At 36.8% G+C, this 27890-nt stretch overlaps 1 protein-coding gene across 1 annotated transcript in view; it reads left to right on the top strand.

Moving 5' to 3' along the window:
* The window catches only part of DACH2 (dachshund family transcription factor 2), a 443417-nt gene that overhangs the window by 148790 nt on the left and 266737 nt on the right, over positions 1–27890 (top strand). Inside the window, exon 2 of the mRNA XM_056124136.1 lies at positions 17334–17446. Coding sequence (XP_055980111.1) covers positions 17334–17446 — 113 coding nt within the window. The remainder of the gene's footprint in view (positions 1–17333; positions 17447–27890) is intronic.

Genomic DNA, 27890 nt, shown 5'->3' with positions numbered 1-27890 from the left:
AGGTCCCGGGGCTGAGATCTCCAAGCCTGCTCGAATAGGGGCTGAGCATCCTCCACCCAGATCCTCCATCTTCCAGTAGGCAGGGGTCACACCCACCAACTGACCCCCAGCACCGTGTAATCCCATCAACAGCCAAGACGTAGAGACTATAAAACCCAGCTCCCGGAAGAGAACAGCTCAAAGTCTCCTGCCCCCATGCCTGGCTGTCCTCGCCAGGGCCCCTTGGAGGGGGGCGGGTTGAGTTTCCCTCCTGCCCCAAGCAGAGCTCCAGCAGCCGAAGACCTCCAGAACCCACCACAACCATGCTGATACCACTCTCCACATGCATGAAGGTACTGGCAGAGGAACAAAGGCATGCGGGTCCTGGGGCTGAGATCTCCAAGCCTGCTTGGATCGGGGCTGAGCATCCTCCACCCAGATCCATCAATGGCCAAGACGCAGGTGAAAATTATATTTCATGAATATTTGGGATTTTAAAATTTCTTTTTCTGTTTTGTACCACACTCAGTGATAATTTGGATTTACTTATTCATTGCTTAGGGATTACTCCTGGTAGTGTTGAGGTGAACATACAGGGTGATAGGTATTGAACCCCAGTCAGCTGCATACAAATGAAGCACCTTATCTGCTTATCTGTATCACCCTAGACATTTCATTTCCTTTTAAAAACTTATTTTATTTCGGGGTTATGTCCTTTGATTCTTCTTGGTAAGACAGTTTTTTATACTTTTCTTGATTTGAATGATCTTAACATATTTGGATGAATCAGGTATTTTTGATGAGTCAGGTATTTTTAAATGCCCTTTCACTGAGTTTTTTTATTTTTAATTTTATTATATTTCCCATTATTCAATTGTATTTGGGGGAAGTAGATGACAGAAATAAAGTTACGTTTTTATCATATCACATCAGGGGTACATATTTCTATGACTTATCATGGTTGGAATTGATTTTGATTATCTGGCTATTGTAATATTGATCAGATTTCTCCATTAGATAATTACTTACCCCCTTTCCATTTCGATTATGTACTCTGAATGCTTTTGGTAGAACTGCAGCCTACAGTTAAGAATTGGGAATTATTATTTTTTTTTTATAAAATATACTGCGAAGTTATTTTAAGTGTTTAAATTGTAAATCACCTTATTTATATATTTAATGTACCTCAGGGTGGGCTCAAACATAATTATTATTAGAGCAAGTTTTTGTAAAGTGTACTTTTATATTTTCAATCCTCAGCAAGTGTAGAGAGTGGCTAAGAAAGAGGGTAAAGTTGGCCCAGAGCAACAGTACAGTGGAGAGGGTGTTTGCCTTGCACGTACCTCACCCAGTTTTGATCCCCAGAATCCCATAATCACACAAGGGTCCCCTGAGCACCGATGAAGAGTAATTCCTGAGTGTAGAGCCAGGAGAAATCCTTGAGAATCGCTGGGTGTGACCAAAAAGCTAAAAAGAATAGTAAAAAAAGAGGAAAAAAAGAAGGCAAAGGAAACTCAACCTGTTTGTTTTATTTTCTTTGCAGAGTTTCCATCATCCTGAAAATACACATAAGCCTCATTCTGATAAATGTGTGGACTTATCTGTCCATTTCTTTCATCTCACCTAATGAGAAGAAAATAATAAACCTTATAGTGTTCTACAATCACATAAATGCATAGTGTTGAATGGGAAACTGAAGTTTGGTCAACATCTGATCAGTCACAGCAAGTGATTTGGTATTTAAACAAGGAGTTTCATAATTCCAGATGGCATGTCACTGTGGAATGTTTATTCAGGGATTCAAAACTGCATCTTAGAGGTGCAGTTAAAAATTATTTATTATTTTGCTTATTTAATAGTACCAATTTTAAGCTTGCAATGCTGCTAATATCATACCCACCAACAACAACCAGAGTGCCTAAATCCCTACACTATCATCCCAATTTATCATTGTTAATATCACTATTATCTCTAACACCACTCTCAGATTACAGAGCTATTAGCCATATCTTTTTTCAGCTTTTATGATTTTATTTTTTTTATTTTTATGTTTTTATTAGTGAAACACCACGAGGTACAGTTGTAGACTTACAAATTTTTGTGCTTGGGTTTCAGTTATACAATGATCAAGTACCCATCCCTCCATCCGTGCCCATTCTCCACCCGCACCAATCCCAGTATCCCTTCCACCCCCATCCAACCCTGCCTCTGTGGCAGGGCACTCCCTTTTGTTCTCTCTCTCCTTTTGGGTGCTGTGGTTTGCAAAAGAGGCATTGAGTGGCAATCGTGTTCGGTCTATAGTCTACTTTTAGCATGCATCTCCCATCATGGGCGGATCTTCCCAACATCCTTTATTTGGTGCTCCCTTCTCTATCTGAGGGGCCTTTCCCCCTAGCGTGTGCGGCTGGCCTCCAAGCCATGGAGTGAACCTCCTGGTATTTATCAAAGCTATTCTTGGGTGTTAGTCTCCTAATTTATTACTTTATGTCCCCAGATGAATGCAATTTTTCTATGTCTGTCCCTCTCTTTCTGACTCATTTCGCTTAGCTTGATATTTTCCATGTAGTACCACTTGTATGTAAATTTCGTGACTTCATTTTTTCTAACAGCTACATAGTACTCCATTGTGTTGATGTACCAAAGTTTCTTTAACCAGTCGTCTGTTCTTGAGCACTCAGGTTTTTTCCATATTCTAGCTATTGTAAACATTAGCCATATCTTAGGGTGTATTTCCACCTGAGAGAATGCTATCCCTTGCTTTCTTTCTTTATACTCCACACATGGGTGTGTTTAGCAGTTATTTGTTATTTTATTTATGATCCACTTCACCTACCATTATTTATCTGCAATTTTACCCACATTGCAGGAAGTTACAACATTTTATCTTTTCTCATAACTGAGTAATTTAAATATATGTATATGTATTTTAATACATGCATACATATATACATGCACATTACAATTTCTGCATTCACACATCCATTTTTTGGCACTTAGGCTTTTTTCAGATCTTGGCTACTGTCAAGTCAGTGCAGCTCTGACTGATGTATGTTCTTTGAGCAGTTACTGACCAAACCTGGTAAGACATTGATTTACTAGAACGGCCTACTGGAAAAGTTTTATTTTAACTAATCTGAATGAAACATAATATTCCATACCCTGTAAGCTATTATTTAAAAACTGGGCATGGCTTCATAATTTTTCTTACATCATCATATTATTTATCTATGGTCATCCATTTTTGATAAGATCTGTAGAGCTCACAAATCACGGTCACAGTCCTCCCATTGTTCATCAATTTCCTCAAGCGGGCCCAGTAACATATATATATATATATATATATATATATATATATATATATATACCCTTTTAAAAACACATCCCCATCAAATTTGTCATCAATTCCTGGGTCACTTTGTTTTTTTTCTCAGAAAGTTTTTGAATCTAATAAGCTAAAGAGAGGCTAGAGCAATAGTACATATCTTAAGGTGCTTGTCTTGCATGCTGTTAACCTGAGTTTGATCCCTAGAACTACATATGGTCCCCTGAGCTTTGCCAGCAGTAATCCCTTAACATAGAGTCAGAAGTGAATCATGAGTACAGCCAGGTATTGCCCCCAAAGCAATACATAAATAAGTTTGAGAAAAATTGGCATAATAAAAATTAAAAAATTTGCTGAACATATGTCTTTTCGTAGTCTAAATAAAATTTGTTAATCTGATCTATGAAGTCAAACAGAAAATATACAAATATTCTATGTTGTTATTAAAGGAAACTTTGTTTAAAGAAATTATAGGCAACACTTTTGAAAAAGCTGCTATCATGGGGGCTGGAGCGATAGCACAATGCCTTGTAAGCAGCTGACCCGGTTCGATTCCCAGCATCCCATATGGTCCCCCAAGCACCGCCAGGAGTAATTCCTGAGTGCAAAGCCAGGAGTAACCCCTGTGCATCGCGGAGTGTGACCCAAAATGCCAAAAACAAGTTGCTATCATGGTAAGAATTTACAATCAGAAAGTTTTTCTTAATTTTTTATTGTGTGAACAGTTTGCTGTATGATTATAAGTACTCAATTAGCATCCTTAAGTCTAACCTATTAAAGTTTCCTGCAAAGTTATTGTTGAGAAATAAGTTAACAAAAGTATGTAAGAATTTGTAACAGGGATTGTTGAAAGTCCTCAGGGACTATTCCTGGTTCTGGGCCCCAATGTGACCCCTGGAAGATCTTGGGATACCATATGCAATACTAGGGGTTAAATCAAGATTGGTTGCATGTTAATCAAGCGCATTACTTCTGTACTATATATCTACTCAAAGTATGTAAAAATTATTTTTTGTATTAAATTTATTGTTCAAATTTAATAATTTCCCTTAATGTGGAGCAGTTGTTTTGTTAAGCACAATAGTATCCAGTGTCTAGTATGTTTTCCTGAAAGTTTTAATTTTAGTTAATTGTTATTGAGAGATTTAATTGCATTACTACAACTTAAACTATTTTCTGCCTCCTTGGAACCGCTACATAGAGTTTTAGGGAATTTTTTTAAAAAGTAAGAATCCATATAACATAATGTAGACAGTTATATGCAGCTGAATAGATATTAAAAATACCCTAAACTTTTAACTTGAGGTTTTATTTGCTAAGCATGTGCTCACATAAAATAACTGATGACACTCAGTGTAGTTTTATTTGATTCAAGTTGAAAATATGTCCTTTAAGTAGAAGGCTGCTAGGGCTTTCCCTTTAGCTCTGTGGTAAAAATTTTCTTCTGCAATCACTGAACTGGTGATTAGACAAATAATAACATCTGTGAGCACAGTGAGAAGACTGTGAGAAGATCCCCAGGGTCTTAGATTATTGACACTGCAGCTGTTATGTTGAGAAACAGTTGGGAATACTGTGTTCCTCCATGTGAAACCACAGGTTTACTTACTAAAGGATTTTTACTTTCTGTGTAATGGTAATTTGTGTTATCAATAGTTATAGTGTATATTAATAGTGGATTAATGCCACAGATTCTATCAAACAATACACAGGCACACATATATATGTGTGTTTATACACACACACACATATATATATGTATAGTGAGAGTACTAGAGTACTTGTATTAGTATAGTAAATGGAACAGGAACCTTGTATTGTCTACTCTGTCTAATACCCCACAAAAAAAACATATTCTGTAGAAAATCTGAAAGATTAAATTTTAGATTTCGGGTTTTGTTTTTAGAGAATCAACTGATGTACATTTGTATATTTGATTTTGAGGAATTTTCAGTCTCCAAAATATACCAAGTGACAAGACGAAACACCCCTTGTATTTTGGAAATTATATAAATACTTAAATCAAATTTAGGCTTGTGAATTAGGCAATAGGCAAGATCAAATTAAGAATAATTCCTTTATTAATATTTAAATCATAATGATGTATTCTAGTAAAGAGTTTTCACCCAGTAATACAAAAATACTGAAAAACAAAAAATATTTAAAAGAATTCTATGTAGGATAATAATAAAAAATGTTCATAAACTTATGTGAAAGGGAGAAATTCTCTGAAGATATTCTAACAGCTGTAGCTTTTCCTTAATCAAACTCTAAGACAAATACACCTCTATATCTCTCTTTTCCTCAAAACATTATATACTTTAAGTCTTGTTTAAAGTGTGAAGTATGTGGTGGAGAAAGGAGGACTTAATATTAGATACTACAGTACTGACTGCATTGATGGGCTGATTTATTATTTTCCATATATATACCAACTGCTTATTTTAATAGTTCTGGTTTCCATGGAAGTTTTCATTATATCTTTATTAAATATTTGGCTAAGCGTTTATTGTATGTTTTAGTCAAATATTTCATTATTTAATTGCATATATACATTTTAGGAAAAGGTATTCTTTTGTAAGTCATTAAATATTTTGTAAATTTTAAGGTAACTTTCCAGTTTATTTAAAGTGGAATGTACTGGGGAAAATGTTTTATAAAGAAAGAACTTAACCTTAAAATTATTTTCAGAAACCTTACCTCATTATTTTGAAAATTGATTGAGTTCACTAAACTATTAGCAGCACAATTAAATTCCAACAGCAGAAACAATAATTTGTGAAATTTGGTTGAAAATGTAAGCCAGTTATTATTCATTCCATACAGCTATACAAATGTGGAAGGAAATGTTAAGTGGTAAATTAGCCAGTAATTCATTTAATTTGTAAACTGAATATGTTCTCAAATGGATTCTGTTTGTAATTACTGTTTATGGTCACAGTAGAGTGCCTCTTTTAAAATGGTAGAGGAAATTATTCAGTTTAGGTTGCTTAGTAACTAAAAGGATTCTACTGCTTTTGTTATACACCAATGTTTAGAAATATGTTTATGGGCTGCAAAGTTTAATTACTCGATAATGAAAAAGAGCTCGTGATACCTAAGTGCCAGAATAACAAAGTCTGTTGAATGCTTTAATGCTGAATAATAAGCTTAAATAAGTTATGGTTGTCATGGCATTTTTGTGGGAATCAAAAAAGAGCTCTATAGAAAAGTGTGCAAATTGGAAGATGGTATACTCATGTTCTCAAGGTAACCATCTTGACTTTTATTTTTGATAAACCTGGAAAATAAGATTTCAAAATGCTAAACAAAAATGCAAGTCTCTTTATGGCCATACGTGGTTGTAATCTCACATAATAACAAAAATAATTGTTTAGGAGATCACACCATTGAACAATGTTTTTCATTATACTTCTTGGTAATTTTTATGTTAGGGGCTCTCTTCGCCGATACTTATGACGTTTTCAGCATGATATACAAGAAAGTGTATCAGCATCTTAGTAAATTACAGATTGTGATGTGTTGTAATCATTTTAAATTATTTAATAAAGAGAATACTGTCAGTGTCTTCAGTTTTTAAAAAGTCATGGTGTTCGCTGGCCAAGTAAGTTAAAACAGAGATAGACAAATGGGACTATCTTAAACTAAGAAGCTTCTGCACCTCAAAAGAAACAGTGACCAAAATACAAAGACAGTCTACAGAATGGGAAAGGATATTCGCCAAATACACAACCAATAAGGGCTTAATATCAAGGATATACAAAGTACTGGTTGGACTCCACAAAAAGAAAACATTCAACCCCATCAAAAAATGGGGAAATGAAATGAATAGAAACTTTCACAAAGAAGAAATCCGAATGGCTAAAAGGCACATGAGAAAATGCTCCACATCATTAATCATCAGGGAGATGCAGATCAAAACCACAATGAGATATCATTTCACACCACAGAGACTGGCCCATATCCACAAGAACAAAAGCAACCGGTGCTGGCGCGGATGTGGTGAGAAAGGGACACTCCTTCACTGTTGGTGGGAATGCTGACTGGTTCAGCCCTTTTGGAAAACAGTATGAACGATTCTCAAAAAATTAGAAATTGAGCTCCCATTTGATCCAGCAATACCACTCCTGGGAATATATCCCAGTGCGGCAAAAATGTATAGTCCAAGTGACATCTGCAATTGTCTGTTCATTGCAGCACTCTTTACAATAGCCAGAATCTGGAAAAAACCTGAGTGCCTGAGAACAGATGACTGGTTAAAGAAACTTTGGTACATTTACACAATGGTGTACTATGTAGCTGTTAGAAAAGATGAAGTCACGAAATTTACATACAAGTGGTACTACATGGAAAGTATCATGTTAAGCGAAATGACTCAGAAATAAAGGAATAGACATAGAAAGATTGCATTCATCTGGGGAACATAAAGTAACAAAATAGGAGACAAACACCCAAGAATGGCCGAGATTAGTACCAGGAATTTTACTCCATGGCTTGGAGGCCAACCACAAATACTAGGGGAAAAGGGAGCTCAGATAAAGAAGGGAATACCAAATAAAGGTGTTGGGAGGATCCTGCAGGATGGGAGAAGCATGCGGAAAGTAGACTATAGACTAAACATGATTGTTACCCATTGCCTCTTTTGCAAACCACAACACCCAATAGGAGAGAGAGAACAAAAGGGAATGCCCTGCCACAGAGGCAGGGTGGGATGGGGTGGTATGGAGGGTGTGAGGGATACTGGGATCCGTGGTGGTGGGAAATGGGCACTGGTGAAGGGATGGGTATTTGATCATTGTATAATTGAAACCCAAGCACAAAAATGTGTAAGTCTGCAACTGTACCTCGTGATGTCTCACTATTAAAATTTTTTAAATAAAAAAAGCAGAAAACAGGAATATATAACAAATGCTAAAGTAACAAAATTCTAAATCTTAAAAAAAGTCATGGTGGTTATTTTTTAAATGAAAAATTATGTTGAACCAATAAATACGTTCAATTGCTGACAGTGGACAGATTTATTTCTGCCAATATCTTTCTAAAGAAATCTGTAATGCTTTCACCTGTGTAGTATTCCAAAGTTGATATATATGTCTATGTCATGTGCTCATAATCCACTTATATATCATTGGACACCTGGGTTTGTTCCATATCTTTGCTACAGTACTAAGTGCTGCATGAATAATTGTGTGCATATGTCTTTTCTAATAAGTGTTTTTGTGTTCTGGGAATAGATTCCCAGAAGTGAAATTGATAGATCTTATTCTTTGTTTGAGATATCTTCATATTGTTTTGCATAAAGGTTGAACAAGGTATCATTCTTATAAGCTTTAGAGTTCTTTCAACATACCTCCACCAACACAGATAATTATCAGTATATTTTAATTTTCTTTTTTGCTTTCTGGGTCACTCCCGGCAATGCACATGGGTTACTCCTGGCTTTTCACTCAGGAATTACTCCGGCCGGTGCTCAGAGAACCATATGGTATGCTGGGAATTGAACCCGGGTTGACCACGTGCAAAGCAAATACCCTACCCGCTGTACTATCACTCCAGCCCCTTCTCAGTATTTTTTATCTGAGCCATTTTTACTGGTGTAAGATGGCATCTCATTGTCATCTTGATTCGGATTTACCTAATAAGTGATGATGAGCATTTTTCATTTCTGTTGGTTTTCTCTTGGTTTTCCTCAGAAAAGTCCTTGTACATTTCCTCTTCCCATTTTGGTGTTTTTTTTACGATTATTTTAATTTTTTGAAAAATTTAATCACGGTGGGGCTGGAGAGATAGCACAGCGGGTAGGGTGATTGCCTTGCACGCGGCCAACCAGGGTTCGATTCCCAGCATCCCATATGGTCCCCTGAGTGCAGAGCCAGGAGTAACTCCTGAGTGCAGAGCCAGTAGTAACCCGTGTACATCGCCAGGTGTGACCCAAAAATAAAAAAAAATTTAATCACGGGGCTGGAGCGATAGCACAGCGGGTAGGGTGTTTGCCTTGCACGCAGCCAATGTGGCCGACACAGGTTCGATTCCCAGCATCCCATATGGTCCCCTGAGCACCGCCAGGAGCAATTCCTGAGTGCATGAGCCAGGAGTAACCCCTGAGCATCGCCGGGTGTGACCCAAAAAAAGCAAAAAATATATTAATCACCATAAGATATACCATTGCAAAGTTGTTCATGATTGAACTTGAGTGATACAAGTTCCAACAGCCATCCTTTCACAAGTGCACCTTTCCCACCACCAATGTCCCCAGTTTATCTCCTGCCTGTCCCCCAACACCCATACCCCCAGCCTGTCTCTAATGGCACACACTTATCTCTCCTCTATCTATGTCTTTTAGTCTCACTCTTATTTTCCTTTTAGGCACTGTGGCTTGGAATACTGTCACTGAAAGTTTATGAAGCATATCACTTTACCTCCTTTCAGCACTCGTTTTTTCCCCCAGGGTGATCATTTTCAACTATCATTTTCATAATGGTTCATTATCTGCACTAACTGCACTCCTGCTCTCCCTTTTTGGCAAGCTTGCTACCATGGAACAGTCCTCCTGGCCCTTGTTCTATGTCTCTGGGTACTTTTCACATACTATTTGTATCAATTTTATTTATTTCTTTGTATCCCACAAACTAATGAAATAATTCTATGTCCCTCTTACTGATTTCAGAATTATAGTAGACACACGGTAGACACGGTCCTCCCGTTGTTCATCGATTTGCTCGACCGGGCCCAGTAACGTCTCCATCATGAGACTTGTTGTTACTGTGTTCGGCATATCAAATATGTCATGGGTAGCTTGCCAGGCTCTGAGAATTATAGTATCCATTTCCATTTATAAGCAAATTCCATGACTTTATTTTTTCCTAGTAGGGAGTAGTGGTCCATTGAGTAGATGTACTATGATTTCTTTATCCACTCATCTGTTCTTGGGCACTTTGGTTTTTTCCAGATTCTGGCTATTGTGAATAGTGTTTAAATGAACATAAGAATACAGATGGCTTTTCTTCAGTGTTTTGGGGCCACTAGGGTTTATTTTCAGGAGGAATTGCTGGGTCTTATGCAAGCTCAATTTCTAGGGTTTTGAGGAATGTCCACACTGTTTTCCAGAAAGGCTGGATCAATTGGCATTCCCACGAGCAGTGAAGGAGAGTCCCTATTTTCAGCATCCACGTCAGCACTTATTCTTCTTATTCTTTTCAATCTGTGCCAGTCTCAGTTGCATGAGATGATATCTCATTGTTTTGATTTGCATCTTTCTTATTATTAGTAATAGAGAGCACTTTTTCATGTGCCTTTTGACTAGTTGTATTTATTGAGGAAGGTTCTGTTCATCTCTTCTAATCTTTTGATAGGTTTGGATTTTTTTCTTGTAAAGTGTCTCTTAATTAGTGCTTTTAGATCAATGATATTGACATAGATTCTAGTTATGGAGCTTTGTGCCATCTTCAGGAGTTTGATGTGTTTGGGGGGGGCTGTCATGTCTTAAAGTATCCCATTTATTTCTTCTTGTAAAAATGGTTTGGATTTTATGAATCCCTAAGTAGGCATTTTTCTGTGAAATTGTGTATTGTTCCTTCAACTCTGAATGAGAGCCTGGCTGGGTAAAAAACTATTGGTGAGGCTTTCATTTCATTGAGTTTTTTCACTATATCCCACTACTATCTTTGGAAACCCTCAGGTTTCATCTAATAAATTTGCTGTAAATCTTCAGGATACTCTTTTGTATATAATTTCCTTCATTGATCTTGATGCTTTTAATATTAAATCTTTATATAGTTTTTGCCATTGTGATTAAGATGTGTCTTGGAGTAATTTTATTTGGATTTCTTTTAGCTAGTACGCATCTGTTGTCCTGGAACTGGGTGCATGCACTTCTCAGATTTGAAAACTTCTCAGCAATGATGGCTTTGACTGTTGCTCCTTCATCGGGGTTGTCTTTCTGCTCCTCTGGGCCCCTGATTCTTATGTTGTTTCTCTTCAATTCATTCAAAAGTTATATTACTATTTTTTGGTTTATTTTTAGGTTTTCTTTCATACCTGTTATTGTCTGGAGATTTTCTGCACCTCATCTTGTAGCTCACTGATTCTAAGCTGCTATTACTCAGTTGCTGAATTTTCATTTCACTTACCACTTTTTCAGATCTGTCATTTTAAAAAAATCTCATTTCTGCTTTCATGTCCTCTTGTGTTTTATTGGAAGTGCATTTCATTGTTTCTTTGAGATCCTTATATATCTTCAACAATTCCTCTCTAAATTCCTTATCAGAGAATTTATATAACTTATTATTTATGGCTGAGTCTTCCGGGTTAGCATCTTCACTTACTAATCCTGGTGGGTTTCTGCATTATTTTACCATTGTGACCTTTTCAGTTCAGAGTTGTTTCTTGTATGTTGTTGTGTGGTTAGGTGCCTGCAGTTAGGATGTCTTTGTATGTTTTCATTGAATTACTGAGAGTTGAAGAAATAACTGGCCATGGAGCAAAGCAGTGTTCACGGGCAGGAGCCAATTCTAAGCTAGGGGGAAAAATGGCAATCCTGAGTAAATTGCACGGTCCTTTGCATCTCAGTTTCTAAGGAGGTTTTTTAAATTTTTTGTTTTTGATCTTTGGAGTACTTGTAATTAATCAGAAAATAAAACATATTGGCAATCAGCAATTGCCATTCAGTTGAAGAGAAATTACATGGTGTTTTGTATCGTGTAAAATATTCTATTACAGAGCTCAGGAATGAAATAAGTTTTTTTTATCAGGAATACTATATTACAATGATGGGCATTTTATCATACAGCAATTAACTGGTCACCCAAATGGCAGTTTCACATACTTATGATTGATTTTTATGTAGGTATATGTTCATGCTAGTAAGACTCTTAAAGAATATGGTAAGTTAATCTTAAGGCCAATTTTTCTCAACTTTATACAAAGTCTTCCACACACAGTCTTAAATAGTGTCAGAAATTTGATCTTTGAAAGCAAATACAAGAACTTTAGTGCTAAAAGTTTCTTACTACGGAGGATCTTTAGGTATAAATGTAAGAATAAGTTATCTTACTACTTATTATTCATATGGGGGTCTACCCATTACAAATCACTTTTCATAATATTGTTATTAATATAGAAAAAATCTAAAACAAGTAATTTTCCTCATTTAAAAACCAGACATAGGATTTTGATTGTTATTCATTGATAAATTTAAACAGAGTTGGAAGCAGATTTATACAAATGGTCTCACTATACTATTAATAGTAAATTCAAATCATAGATCAAAAAACACCTCTATCACTGGATCATATGCTCTTCAAAGGCATAATATGCTCCATATTCTTAATATATCTATAAAAAGCAAACCAAATACTGCTATCATTAATATTTTATGTTCTTTTTTCTTTTATTTTTTAATTGAATCACAGTTACACGGCTACAACTTTGTTCATGATTTGGTTCCAGTCATACATTATTCCAACACCCATTCCTTCACCAGTGTACATTTCCCACTGCCAATGTTCCCAGTTTCCATCCCTACCCCCAATCCTAGCATCATAACCCCACCACCCTGAATGGAAACATAATGCATGTTTGTTTACTACAAAACTGAATAAACATTTTTATCACTGTGCATGTGTAAATCTAGAAATCTTTATCCTTTTAAGAATATTTAATCTTGTAGAACTGTTTAGAGAATGACAGCTATGTATACTTATATCCCTATTTAATATAATACTTGTCAATTTGATTTAATTTTATGTTTAAGTTTGTATAGCATACAGGACTTAAATAGTATCATGTAATTAATGCAACTTGATTGCTCTTCATGTGGCCAAGAGCAGAACAATTTAAGTAGTATTTGCATGCTGTAGCAATAGTAGAACAGTGTTACTTATCATTGTCATTGACTAAAAAGTAACTATTTATTGAATGCAACCTTATGTTAAACACCATGAGTATTGCTAAGGATACAGCAACAGATAAAGCAAAATTAGACATGTATGAAAATTACATAGCATTTATTTTCCAATTGTGCAATCTCATAACCATAGAAACATCATAAAATTATAGAGTGAAATGATTCTTAGAATGGAGAATATGATCCATCTATTTATACAATATGTCATGGGTGTCACTGTCCTCCCGTTGTTCATCGATTTGCTCGAGCGGGCCCAGTAATGTCTCCATCGTGAGACTTGTTGTTACTGTGTTTGGCATGTTGAATATGTCACGGATAGCTTTCCAGGCATTGACGTGCAGGGGAGATACTCTCGGTAGCTTGCGGAGCTCTCCGAGAGGGGCGGAGGAATCAAACCCTGTTTGGCTGAGTCAGCTGCGCGCAAGGCAAACGCCCCACCGCTGTGCTATCGATAGCAAGCTACCTGTGACGTATTCAACATGCCAAACACAGTAACATCAAGTCTCAAAAAATGGAGACGTTACTGCTCGAGCAAATCGATGAACCACGGGAGGACAGTGTATTGTGTTGTCATGGGTTCTAGTAAATGAACTGTTAGGTAAACTGAATTCTTCAATATAAATCTGATGGTGAAAAATTGGAGTTCTTTTAAGTCATTTAACTTACGGCAGAACCCCCAGACTAATATCTCTCAGACCTGAACAAGCTTATTGGACAAAAAAAAAAAAAAACTATTTCAAGTTTTGAGATAGATCAAGAAGTTTGGACCAACTAGCCTAATTATGTAGCTTTCAAAGAATACTACCAACATTTGATTCACATGCAAATAGAGGAATCATCAGGATACTTACTTCTGGATGCTGCCTGTGTGAAAGTAATCATCGGAATCAAGGCAGCATTGAAATAAATATTTATACTGAGAAATAAAATGACAAGGACTAATCATGAGTCAGGTATACTTGAAGTAAGTTTGTAGATTGATTTCTGATAATGCGAAGAAAAACACAGCAGGAAAAATATACAAGTTTGGGGGCCTGAGAAATAATATAGAATATAATGCACTTGCTTTATGTTTGGCTGACATGAGGTTTGATCACTGTTACATGATATGGTACTCCAAGCTTGCCAGGAGTGATCCCTGGGCACAGAACCAAGGCAGGTGCCTTGCACACAGTCGACCTGGGTTCCTTCCCTGGCATTGCATATGGCCTCCTGAGGTGTAATCACTGAGCATAGCCAAGTGTGAGCCCTAAAGCAAATTATATATTTGATGAGGCTTATCCAGCAAAATAATAACTTCTTACAATGACTGGCTATAACCTCATACATGTAAATTGATTTTCTAATTGTTTCAGATATTTTAAATGAATAGCATCTATCTCTTATTATCATTGTTCTAACTCAGTATTATCTTTTCAACCCTTCTTTTTTCAAAGTTTTAATTATGTTTTTTATTAGTGAAACACCATAAGATTCAGTTGTAGACTTACAAACTTTTGTGCTAGGGTTTCAGTTACACAATGATCGAGTACCCAATCCTCTATCAGTGCCAATGATTCTTCACCACCAATGATCCCAGTAGCCATACCACCCTCACCCCATACCCTCCACCCCACTCCGCCTCTCTGGTAGAAAATTGCTTTTTGCTCACTCTTTCCATTAGGGTGTTGTAGTTTGCAATAGAGGTATTGAGTGACCATCGTGTTCGGTCCATAGACTACTTTCAGCACGAATCTCACATCCTGACCGAGTCCTCCAAACATCCTTTACTTGGTATTCCCTTTTCTATCTGAGCTGCCTTTTCCCCCAGCATGTGTTGCTGGCTTCCAAGCCATGGAGTAGACCTCCTGGTACTTAACTATTCTTGACTTCAACACTTCTTAAAAGAGTTAGGAAACCATAAAACAAGACAAAACTCTAACAGGATAACAATACAAAATAAATAAATTATTAATGAAAATTGTATAGAAAGGAGATTAATTTATATGACTCATACATTAAAATGAAAAACAGAATTTCATGATATGTTGGCATACTATGAAAATAATAACCAGATCAGTGCATAAAAAAATAATGGGCTAATCATACCTCAGTTTAAGGCTCATAAAATAGTCTTCATTGAAAAATTTGACTTCATTTTGTTTGCTACTGTATATTTGACAGTAAGTTTTAACTTAAAATTTGTTTTCAACTAAGAGTAACTTTTGGAAAAGTTTTTATATGAAACTCATAAGTTTTGTAACTTGGTTTGTTTACCGCAGCATTTTACATCATTTTGCAAAAATGCCCTATAACTCAGGTTTATAAGCTAAATTTCTACTAAGTTCTGTTTATATCTTAGGCATATACTTGAAATATATTAGGCAATTTGAAAACATCTTGATCTTGGAATTCAATAACTTGTACATTTCTTCATTGTGGTGACAGCTTCTAAGTGATGTTCTCACTGCATTTATTGTATTATTATGTGGGATACAAAAGTAAGATTGTGTAAGAAACTACAGTACATACACACAATGGAACACTACTCAGGTACAAGATTAGATAATGCTATGTAATTTCCTGCAAAGTGGATGGATCCTGAGAATATCATGTAGAGTAAAATTAGTCAGAATGGGTAAAACAGACTAAGAATGATCTCTCTCGTATGTCGATATAAAAAGCTTCCTAGGGCAACATCAAATGTCAATAGCAATAGAAACAAAGAACAAGATAACTAGTATTCAGTAGGAAGTTTGCCACTGGGCTGGGGATCCGGGAAAAAGTTAGGGAACGGAACACTAAGAAAATAGTGGTGGGGAAATGTGCCTGCTGCAACAGTGAAACTGGAGAGAGTGGTGAAGGGTTTAGAACACTGATCAAGTGTTTGGTATTGGTAAAATGTACACCTGTAACTCAAACATAAATATCTTTGTAACTTTGTAATTCAGTATGATTCAATTTTAAAAAAGTAAGATACTGACTTTTAAATGTATTTTTTTATTTTTTATTTTATTAAAGCACAGTGATTTGCAAAGGTAATCACAGTGAATTTTAGGCACATAATGTTACAGTACTGATCTTACCACCAGTATCAACTTCTCTTCACCAACGCTCACAGGTTCTCTCCCCTATGGCCCAAACCATCTTAATATGCACCTTTTTAAAGTTCAGTTACTAAAGAAGATGGTAACTTTAACTCAACATTTTATAGATTAAAATTTGTAGTTGTAATTCATGAACTGCTCACACGAGGGCATAGTAGAAATGGAATGGATTAGCTTTATGCTATTTATATTTAGTCTCAGCTTCTCTGTTACAAATAACTACATGAAGAAAGAGCCCAGTTTGAAAAGTGGCAACTTTTATTAGTACACCCATTCTAAGATTTCTAGTTATATGGCCCCATTTGAAAAATATTACTGAAAAAATTCTACTTGATTGAGAGAAGGGAGACTGGTATTCATGGGCTCCCAATGCCATAGAAATATGATGAAAATCGGGTTGTCTTTTATTTGCTTTTTTCTTTCACTTTGAAGGTTTTGTTAAATTTTTTTGGTACCACACCAATCAGTGCTGAGGGCTTACATCTGGTTCCATGTTCAGGAATAATTTGTGACAGGGCTCAGGTTTCCATATGGGATGCTAGAATTGAACCTGTTTTGAACATGTAAGGCAAATGCACTACCCACTGCACTATCCTTCTGGCTCTAAACGTCAGGTCTTAGTTTACATCTCATGTATATTTATCCTTCACTTCTAAGTGCGAGGCAGAGTTACTTCACATGCTATACAATCTTAGTTCTGTAAGTCACTATCACAGGTCTAAGTAGCATGTATTTATAATAGGAATAAAGTAATTACAGCATTAAAGTCTGGAATAATTTTATGTCTCACCAACAGATAAATTGTATTCAAACTTCTGGCTTAAAATGGAATAAAAATTAGAAACTGATCTATTATGATTTGAATCTTTGCTATAGCAAACTTCAAAAATTCAGTGGTAAGGAAAATACAGTTCTTAGTAATAACTTAAAAAGTTTTATAAAATTATATCTCTTTCGTTGTTAAATATTTTAGAGTGCAAATGCTGCAAGTGATGCTATATCCTAAAGGGGGTAATTTTAAACTTTATCTTTGTTTTAACAGCTTGAAGTCTGGCAGGCTTCCCAAACATTCTCTTGGAATGTCACAGGACAATGCATATCTTCTGCCTCATTCAGTCCCAAATCTCTTGTCACCGGACCTTACCACTCAAACAGGTAATAAAATCCTTCTGATAAAAAAAAATTGTCTCTTTATACTTACCGGCATTGGAAACAAATTAATATTGCTTTCTTTCATCCTTCAGAGCTTTCCAAGCTCCACCAGAGGTTAAATTATTGAAGTTTTGGAGTATGCTCAAAAGTAATTTTGTTTTTCCGATGACACAAATAAAATAGACATGAATCTTATTAAAAAGTTTCATTTTCCTACAGGAAAAACCACTCAAAGAACTATTTACCTATGTGTTTGTGTGTTGTGTATTTACCTCTATGTCTTTTTGTGTTGGAAGTAAGAATGGGAATAACTGCCACAACTAAAATGATCTCAAAACCTCCTATAGGATGCAGCATGCCTGATTACTAATATCTTTCAATAATCAGTTGTTTTCACTGAAATCTGTATATATTGTCAAAGTTACTATTCTAGATTAAATGTTAAAATAAATGCATATCTTCTAGAGAAGTTTTATGATTCAAAAGAAATAAAATGGAATTGCAATCTTGTTTTTGCTTTTGTGTTTTGGGCCATACCAACCTGTGCTCAGGGCTTACTCCTTACTCTTCACTCATGGATCACTCCTGAGCATACTCATGGGAGAACATGTGGTACTGGGGATCAAACCCAGGTCGGTCACATGCAAACAAGTCCCCTATCCACTTTACTATTGTCACTACCTCTGCCATTGCAATCTTAATCCACAATTGAGTGTTTTTCATTGAACACTGTAATAAACAGTGCTTTCCCCAAAATTTCATAAATTAACATTGAACTTGTTTTATTCTTTCAGCATTGACTTCAAAGAATACACTTTAAAAGTTACTTTCATTTTGTTTGAAGTTTAGGTTAAAATAGTATGATCTTTATTTCTAAATATAAAAATTAAAACAGAACTATTATATTGTTCATATATCTCACTTATTGGTATCTACCCAAAGAAAATGTTAATTCAAAATGCATATGCAGTCCTATGTTAATTGCAAAATTGTTTGCAATGATAAAAGTATGGTAATATTGTAAACCACTGATTATCAATATAAATTTTAAAAGTATTTCATATCAGTAAATTCTTTGCATTACAGGAAATGAATTTAATATAATTGAGTTAAGTCTATTATTTCTTTGAACCTTTAGAAATTAGCAGAGAACCCTAATCCTGCTTACCTTGCCTTTGCATGTCAGGGTATATAATTTCCAGGAACATCTTCCACTGGCTGGCAAGAATTTGGGGAAGATTAAAGACTTGTCAGAATGAAGATTTGACTTTAGCCATTTGGATATCAGAGTTAGAACCTAAATGTTACTAGGCTAGACTTTGATTGTATGAGAATTGTGAAACAGAATATTGTCTTTCCTCAATACTTTCAGTAGAAATTAACAGAACTATGGAAACATAAGGAAATGTTAGTATGGAGCATAATGATTTTAATGTGTTTTGTTCTAAGATTTAGGTAGGAAAATGATAATCTAAGGAAAGCCTAAGTATAGACAATAGAAAACGTACTATGATAGAGTAGTGCTAGTCTGGCAATTTCATCTCTAACCAATGTAGTATTTAATCCTTGCACAAGATTTTCCTTTCAAAAATCCAATGACATTGTAGAAATTGATCATAAAAGAAAAAGATTTCTCAATGATGATGTATTGTTTCTAGTTAGTAGTTCATCAATCATTTTTGTTTGTAACTTGACCCAGTTCAAAAATTTTTAGTAATTGGAGCTTTCAATTTCAACCAAGATTATAGAACATCCACATGTAATATAATTAATGGCCTTTAAGAACTCACAGCAATTCTATGCTAACAATTATGGTATGTCTTTGAATTTTGTCTGATTTTATAGTTCCCAACGAAGGAGTAAATTTGAACTTGAAATAGGACCAACATGATGATAACTTTTAGAACTCTGGTTGAAATTTACACATTAAATTGATTGATATCCAAAGTCACACTTAGCACTTCTGTCAGAAAATGCTGAGTGGTTCTGGCTCTGTGTTAGAGCACATGTCTCTCATTTGTGTATATGAGAGAAAGAGAATAATAACTATTGCTCCAGGTAAAGAGAATAATATAGATTCAGATGCTGATGAAAAGAACACAATGTGTTAGAAGAAAGAACAATTAAGCTGAAAAGACTGGAGAGGAAATTTGATGTGAAAGATACAGAGATGATGGGGTTAGAATGGAAAAGGTAGGGAAATAGATCTAGTAAAAGGCTTTTACTTATCATATTTAGCAACAAATGACCAGGAATTGTTTATTCAGTAAGATCCATAGCATCTATTCTTGATAATATTCTATCATATTCATTTAGGTTTTATGTATGTGTATCACACTGTCACTGTCCTCCCATTGTTCATCGATTTGTTCGAGCAGGCCCAGTAACATCTCCATTTTGAGACTTGTTACTGTGTTTGGCATATTGAATACGTCACAGGTAGCTTGCCAGGCTTTGCCGTGTGGGCGAGATACTCCTGGTAGCTGTCCGGGCTCTCCGAGAGGGACGGAGGAATTGAATCCAGCTCGGCCGGGCTGGCTGAGCGGAAGGCCCTACAGCTGTGCTATCACTCCAGCCCATGTATGTGTATATGTGCACATATAGTACTCATAGATAAAGATATACATGCATTCATTTTTGGAAGATCTACACGCACTCATTTTTAGTATGTTTCTGGGGGGGGGGGGAGGAGCAGCCATGCTCAGTGTAGGATGACATTGCTTTGTCCTTTCTCCTTTCTCCAAAAGGAGCTTAGGTTTATCTGCTTACACCCATCACAATGCTCCTGAGGCACTTCCATTCCATTGTATTTATCTATAAACTCTTCCCTATGCTCTCCTCCCCAACCAGTTAATCAGCTGTCCCCTTAATCAGACTCTGTTAACTTGTAAGGTTAGATTCCTCAGAAATCTATGATTTTGTATGTATGAGTGAAATATTGCCTTTCTCCTCTCCTTATGCCTTATGAACAGTTTACTTTAAAGCAATGCCCTTTTTGTATAGATACAGGAAGACAGTTAACATTATGCTTTGTAACTTAGGATTTAATTGGCTTGTAATATTGTTCACTCCAGGGATCTGCTCCCTTGACATAAGGCTCAGTTGCCCTTAGTTCCTAACACCCCCAAAGCAGGGTCTCGACGAGGGACTGAATGGACCCAGGGCAAGTGGTGAGCTACCCTGGCATTGAAATGGGCCAGGCCAAGTGCCACGATTCTTAACTATAAGTTAAGAGTTTGATCATAGACAAATGCTGTCATGATCCAAAAGTAACGATGAGACTAGGATCCTGCTAGGGGTAGGAAAGACTATCTGGCTTGAGCACTGTAGTCTGAGATCGACATGGCCCTAGGAGGGCAATTCTATAAGTTTAAGGTATTTCTTACTGTATCCATACAAAATGATTTATATTATATATGCTTATATGTTTGTTAGACAAGGAGAGGAGAAACACACCCACCCAGGGGAATCTGCTCTAGTGTGAATTGATCTGATAATGAGAATCTGTCATAGGAGCGGATGTCCCCGAGGGAAAGAATTTTACCCCTATTGATTGTGAACCGCACCTATGTGTAATTGTAACCCCAAACCCTCATGCTTTGGTAACGAGACGGTAAGAGTGGGCTGAGATGATCAGAATTGAGACTCCATAGAAGGAGGATGAAGGGAGATGGAGAAGGAGCATGAAGTAGCATGGGGGAGGAAGAAGCAGAGGAGGCAGAGGAGAGAGACAGGAGTGGATGGAGAGAGGATTGGAATAAACTGCAACTAAAACCAACCAGCCTGGTCTTCGTTTCCTTCCTTTGCCTGCCCATTGCCATCGACCTCCCGGGGGTGGGGGAAGCAGGGTGAGACTATTGAACGCTGGCGGCGGGAAAGATAGACCGCTGCTGCTGCTGTGTGTGCCTCTTTCGAGTTTACACAGCTCAGGACTACTTGTGGCTCTCTGTTCAGGGACCATTCCCGGAAATGCTCTGAGGACCATATGAGGTGCTGGAGACTGAGCTCGGGTATACTGCGTGCAAGACAAGCACCATACAAACTGTAGTAGCCCTTAGGTACCCAATTCTTTTCATTTAATGTATATTTATTGAGCATTTACTCAAAACCAGAAAATGAGAAAACATGGTAGTATATAAAAATAAAACCAATTTGTTAGTTTTTGTAAATTCCATCCAATTTTTATTTTACTTGTTGGAAAACAAACTTTTACTGAATTTTACCTTCATACATTGAACTACTGACAATATATTTGCAACTCATGTTTCTATGTCAATTCCTGTTTATAACAATACATCTAAGTTATCTTCTAGCATATTGATGCATAACAATCCCACTTTCTCTGATATCTTCTGGACTATAGAAGGAAAACAGAGAAAGTATTTTCCCTATCTTTTGCTACAGCTCTGAAGAATTGCTAATTAATTCCTGGATCACAGTGAGGATATGTATTCCTGTATTTCAGTTTCCCCCCAAAACTGAGTGCTGTCCCACTTTTCTCATTCAATAAAACATTTCAAAAAGACAGGAATAGAAGACGCAATCTTATACATTAGCAAGAAATTACAAAATATCTCCAACTGCCTTTCTGTATTACTATTTCGCAAGTAGTTCTATTGTAACAAAATACTTTGAAGAATTTCATTTTCAGTCTAAATGTCTTGTAACTGAATTATTGAGCAGTCAATTCTATAACACTCAATTCATGATTATGTGATGCAAAGACAAAGTCTTGGCATTATGAGGTCAATTCTAATATGACACAATATTAATTAACCTCATTAGAATCAATAGATTGTAACATTAGAATCACTATTCCTGCCTTTTCATGATGTATTTGATTATAGGTCATTTTTAAGGGCAAAAGAGAGATGAATCTAGAAAAAAAGCCATTTCGTTTCTTACATAAAACATTTGTTTTAATTATCATATTTTACAGTAAGGAATATTATATAACATGATTTATATCACACAAATGATACTGATGTCTTTTTAAAAATTTTTATTAGTGAAAAACCATGAGGTAGAGTTGTAGACTTACGAATATTTGTGCTTGGGGTTCAGTTATAAAATGATCGAGTATCCATCCCTCCACCAGTGCCCATTCTCCAACTCCACTAATTCCAGTATCCCTCCCACCCCCCATCTCCCCATTCCACCCTGTCTCTGTGGAAAGGCACTCCCCCTTATACTCTCTCTCCTTTTGGGTGCTGTGGTTTGCAAAAAAGGAATTGAGTGACAATCATGTTCGGTCTATAGTTTACTTTCAGCATGCATCTCCCATGCTGGGCGGATCATGCCAACACCCTTTATTTTTAAATTTTTTGTTTTGTTTTTAATTTAATTTTATTTAATTTTATTTTTTTATTAGTGAAACACCATGAGGTACAGTTATAGGCTTACAAATTTTTGTGCTTGGATTTCAGTTATACAATGATCATGTCCATCCCTCCACCAGCACCCATCCTCCACCATCACGGATCCCAGCATCCCTCCCACCCTCCATCCCCCCATCCCACCCTACTTCTGTGGCAGGGCATTCCCACTTGTTCTCTCTCTCTTCTTTTGGGTCCTGTGTTTTGCAAGAGAGGCATTGAGTGGCAGTCTTGTTTGGTCTAGAGTCTACTTTCAGCATGCTTCTCCCACCCTGGGAGGATCGTCCCAACACACTTTATTTGGTGCTCTCTTCTCGATCTGAGCTTCCTTTTCCCGTAGCACGTGTGGCTGGCCTCCAAGTCATGGAGCAAAATTCCTGGTACTATTCTCAGCCACTCCTGGGTGTTAGTCTCCCATTTTGTTGCTTTATGTTTCCCAGATGAATGCAATCTTTCTGTGTCAATCCCGCACTTTCTGACTCATTTCGTTTGACATGATACTTTCCATGTAGTACCACTTGTATGTAAATTTCATGACTTCATCTTTTCTAACAGCTACATAGTACTCCATTGTGTAAATATACCAAAGTTTCTTTAACCAGTCATCTGTTCTCGGGCACTCAGATTTTTTCCAGATTCTGGCTATTGTAAAGAGTGTTGCAGTGAACAAACAATTGCAGATGTCACTTCGACTATAACTTTTTGCCTCTCTGGGATATATTCCCAGGAGTGCTATTGCTGGGTCAAATGGGAGATCATATTCTAATTTTTTGAGAATCGTCCATACTGATTTCCAAAAGGGTTGGACCCGTCGGCATTCCCACCAGCAGTGAAAGAGGGTCCCTTTCTCACGACACCCGCGCCAGCACCTGTTGCTTTTGTTCTTGTGGATGTGGGCCAGTCTCTGTGGTGTAAAATTATATCACATTGTTGTTTTGATCTGCATCTCTCTGATGATTAGTGATGTAGAGCATTTTCTTATGTGCCTTTTTGCCATTCGGATTTCTTTGCGAAAGTTTCTGTTCATTTCCTCGACCCATTTATTGATGGGGTTGGGTGCTTTCTTCTTGTGGATTTCAACCAGTACTTTGTATATCCTTGATATCAACCCCTTGTTGGATGTGTATTTGGCGAATATCCTTTCCCATTCTGTAGACTGTCTTTGTATTTTGGTCACTGTTTCTTTTGAGGTTCAGAAGCTTCTTAGTTTAAGAGAGTCCCATTTATCTATCTCTGTTTTCACTTGCTTGGCCAGTGGCGTGACATCTTTGAAGATAACATTAGCTTCAATATCATGGAGGGTTTTGCCAACTTTGTCTTCAATGAACTTTATGGATTCTGGTCTGATGTTGAGGTCATAAATCCATTTTGATCTTACTTTTATGCATGGCGTTAGGCAGAGATCTGAGCCCACTTTTTTGCATGTAGCCATCCAGGTTTGCCAGCACAATTTATTAAAGAGGCTTTCCCTGCTCCATTTCACTTTTCTTGCCCCCTTATCGAAGATTAGATGATCATGTGCTTGGGAGGAGATGTCAGTATATTCAACTCTGTTCCATTGATCTGCAGCTCTGCCTTTGTTCCAGTACCATGCTGTTTTAATTATTACTGCTTTGTAGTAGAGCTTGAAATTAGGGAGGTTGATTTCTCCCATTTTCTTTTCCCCAAGAATTTCTTTAGCTATTCGTGGGGGCTTATTGTTCCATATAAATTTCAGGAGTGTTTGCTCCATTTCTTTGAAGAATGTCATGGGTATCGTAATCAGGATCACATTTAATTTGTACAGTGCTTTGGGAAATATTGCCATTTTGACAATGCTGATTCTACCCATCCATGAACAGGGGATATTTTTCCATTTCCTCGTGTCTTCTTTTATTTCCTGAAGTAGTGTTTTGTAGTTTTCTTTGCACAAGTGCTTTATTTCCTTAGTTAAACTGATTCCCTGGTACTTGATTTTCTGGGGGCACAATTGTGAATGGGATTGTTTTGTTCATGTCACTTTCTTCTCTTTCACTATTTGTGTATAGGAAAACCATGGATTTTTGGGTATTGATTTTATAGCCTGCCACTTTACTATACAAGTCTATTGTTTCTAATAGTTTCTTGGTCGAGTTTTTACAGTTCTCTAAGTATAGTATCATATCATCTGTGAATAGTGAGAGCTTGATTTTTTCCTTCCCTACCTGGATACCCTTAATATCTTTTTCTTGCCTAATCGCTATTGCAAGTACTTCCAGTACTATATTTAACAGCAGTGGAGAGAGTGGGCATGCTTGTCTCATCCCTGATCTTAGGGGGAAGGCTCTCAGTTTTCCCCATTGAGCATGATGTTTGCTGTAGGTTTGTGGTAGATGGCTTTAATTGTATTGAGGAAAGTCCCCTCTCTCTCCATTTTGGCGACGGTTTTCATCATAAAGGCGTGCTGGATCTTGTCAAATGCTTTCTCTGACTCTATTGATATGGTCATATGATTTTTATCTTTTCTTTTATTGATATGATGGATTATGTTGATTGATTTCCGAGTGTTAAACCAGCCTTGCATCCCTGGGATGAATCCTACTTGGTCATCTTTTTGATGAGTAGTTGAATTCTATTTGCTAGTATTGTGTTGAGAATCTTCGCATCCATGTTCATCAGCAATATCAGCCTGTAGTTTTCTTTTCTCGTGGTGTCTTTATTTCTTTTTGGTGTTAGAGAGATATGGACTTCATAGAAACTGTTTGGAGAGTTTCCGTCTTTTCAATTTCCTGAAAGAGCTTGAGAAGGACTGGCAGCAGGTCCTCTTTAAATGTTTGGAAAAATTCGCTAGTGAATCAATCTGGACCTGGGCTTTTGTTTTGGGGAAGACTTTTGATTACTGTTTCAATTTCCTTGATATTAAAATGTCTATTCTGATACTCTATATCTTCTTGATTCATCTTTGGACATTATAGGAGTCCAGGAATTTATCCATTTCTTCTAGGCTCTCTTATTTCGTGGCATACAGATCTTCAAAGTAGTCTCTGATTATCTTTTTGATTTCTTTGGTTTCTGTTGTGATATCCCCCTTCTCATTTCTGATTCGTATTTTTAGGGTTCTCTCTCTCTCTCTGTTTCTTTGTGCGTGTTGCTAGTGCTTTGTCTATCTTTTTTTTTCTCGAAGAACCAGCTCTTGCTTTCATTCATCTCTCGGATTGTTTCTTTGGTTTCCATGTTATTTATTTCTGCTCTAAGTCTTATGATATCTTTCATTCTGCCTGAATTAGGCTCTTTCTTTTGATCCTTTTCTAAGGTCTTGAGCTGTGAGGTCAAGTTGTTTATGTGCATCCTTTCTACAGCCCTAAGATATGCTTGCAGAGCTATAAATTTTCCCCTTAATACGGCTTTCGCTGCATCACATAGGTTCTGGTAGCTCGTGTCTTCATTCTCAGTTCTTTCCAGGTATCTTTTGCTTTTGTCCTTGACTTTCTTCCTGGCCCACTCGTTGTCCAGCATTGAGTTGTTTAATATCCAGGTATTTTATTTAGTTCTCCGTGTCTGTGTGAGATTCATTTCTATTCTCAGTTCATCATGGTCTAAAAAGATTGTTGATACTATTTCTATCTTCATGATTCTATTTTGGTATGTTTTGTGGCCTAGGACATGGTCTATTTTGGAAAATGTTTCGTGCGCACTGGAGAAGAATGTGTCTTCTTTCTTTTGGGGGTGTAAAGCCCTGTATAGGTCTATAAACCCTTTCTCTTCTATTTCTTCTTTCAAAGCCAATGATTCCTTGCTGAGTTTTGTTTTTGTTGATCTATCCAGAGTTGATAAGTCGATGTTGAAATCTCCAGCTACTATTGTGTTGCTAGCAATGTCCTCTTTAAAATCTGTTAGCAGTTGTTCTAAATATTTAGCTGTTCCCTCATTAGGTGCATATACATTTAAGAGTGTGAGTTCTTCCTGTTGTACGTACCCCTTGATGAAGAGAAAATAGACTTAGTTGTCCCTTCTAATCTTTCTCAATGTGAAATTCATGCTGTCGGATACTAGTATGGCCACTCCAGCTTTTTTGAGGGAGCTGTTTGCTTGCAGGATTGTTTTCCATCCTTTGACTTTGAGTCTGTGTTTGCTCTGACTGTTGAGATGAGTTTCTTGTAGGCAGCAGAATGTTGGGTTCTGTCTCTGAATCCATTTTGCCACTCTTTGTCTCTTAATTGGTGAATTTAGACCATTGACGTTGAGAGAGATTATTGTTATGAGGTTTTGTGTCATCTTTCTGTGAGGGTGTGTTTTGGTTGTAGGATTTGTCTTGTCTTATATCAGTCCCCTTAGCCCTTGTTTTAGGTTTGTATTTGAGTCTATGAAGTTCATGAGCTGCTGTTTATCTAGAAAATAGTGTACCGTTCCTTCGATTTTGAGTGAGAGTTTAGCCGGATCGAGTATTCTTGGTGAAGCATTCATTTCAGTGAGTTTTTTTTTTACTATATCTCACCACTGCCTTCAGGCTTGGAGGATTTCCTCTGATAGATCTGCTTTGAATCTAAGGGGTGCTCCTTTGTATGTGATTTCCTTCTTTGCCCTTGCTGCTTGCAGTATTGTATCTCTATCGGCAGCATCGATCATTCTAAGTATGACATGTCTTGGAGTTTTTTTGTCAGGGTGTCTTTTAGCTGGCACCCCTCGGGCTCCTTGAACCTGAATGGCTGCATTGTGGAGCTCTGGGAATTTTTCAGCAATGATTTGTTTGACCGTGTTTTTTTTTCGTTGGGATTGTTTCCCTGAGCTTCAGTTAGTCCCATGATTCTAATTTTGTTCCTCTTGGAATCATCTGCTAGGATTCTGATTGTCTGTAGAACTATTTTGAGGTCCCTTGCCACTGTTTGTTGTTGCCTGTTGGCTTGGTGCAGCTGATCTTCCAGATAACTGATTCTCTCTTCAGCTGTGGTCATTCTATTGTTAAGAGTAGAGATTGAGTTTTTCATTTCATCTACGGAATCTTTTAATCGTGACATTTCTGCTCTCATTTCTTTGTGTAATTTGCTGATGTCTTCTGTCGTTTTACTGGCTGGCTGTCTGACTGTTTCATCGAGTTGATTGAACATCTTCATGAC

The sequence above is a fragment of the Sorex fumeus genome, unplaced genomic scaffold, assembly GCF_029834395.1.
Source record: "Sorex fumeus unplaced genomic scaffold, SorFum_2.1 ptg000050l, whole genome shotgun sequence".
NCBI classification, from domain to species: Eukaryota; Metazoa; Chordata; class Mammalia; order Eulipotyphla; family Soricidae; genus Sorex; species Sorex fumeus.
This window is presented reverse-complemented; position numbering and strand designations above follow the sequence as displayed.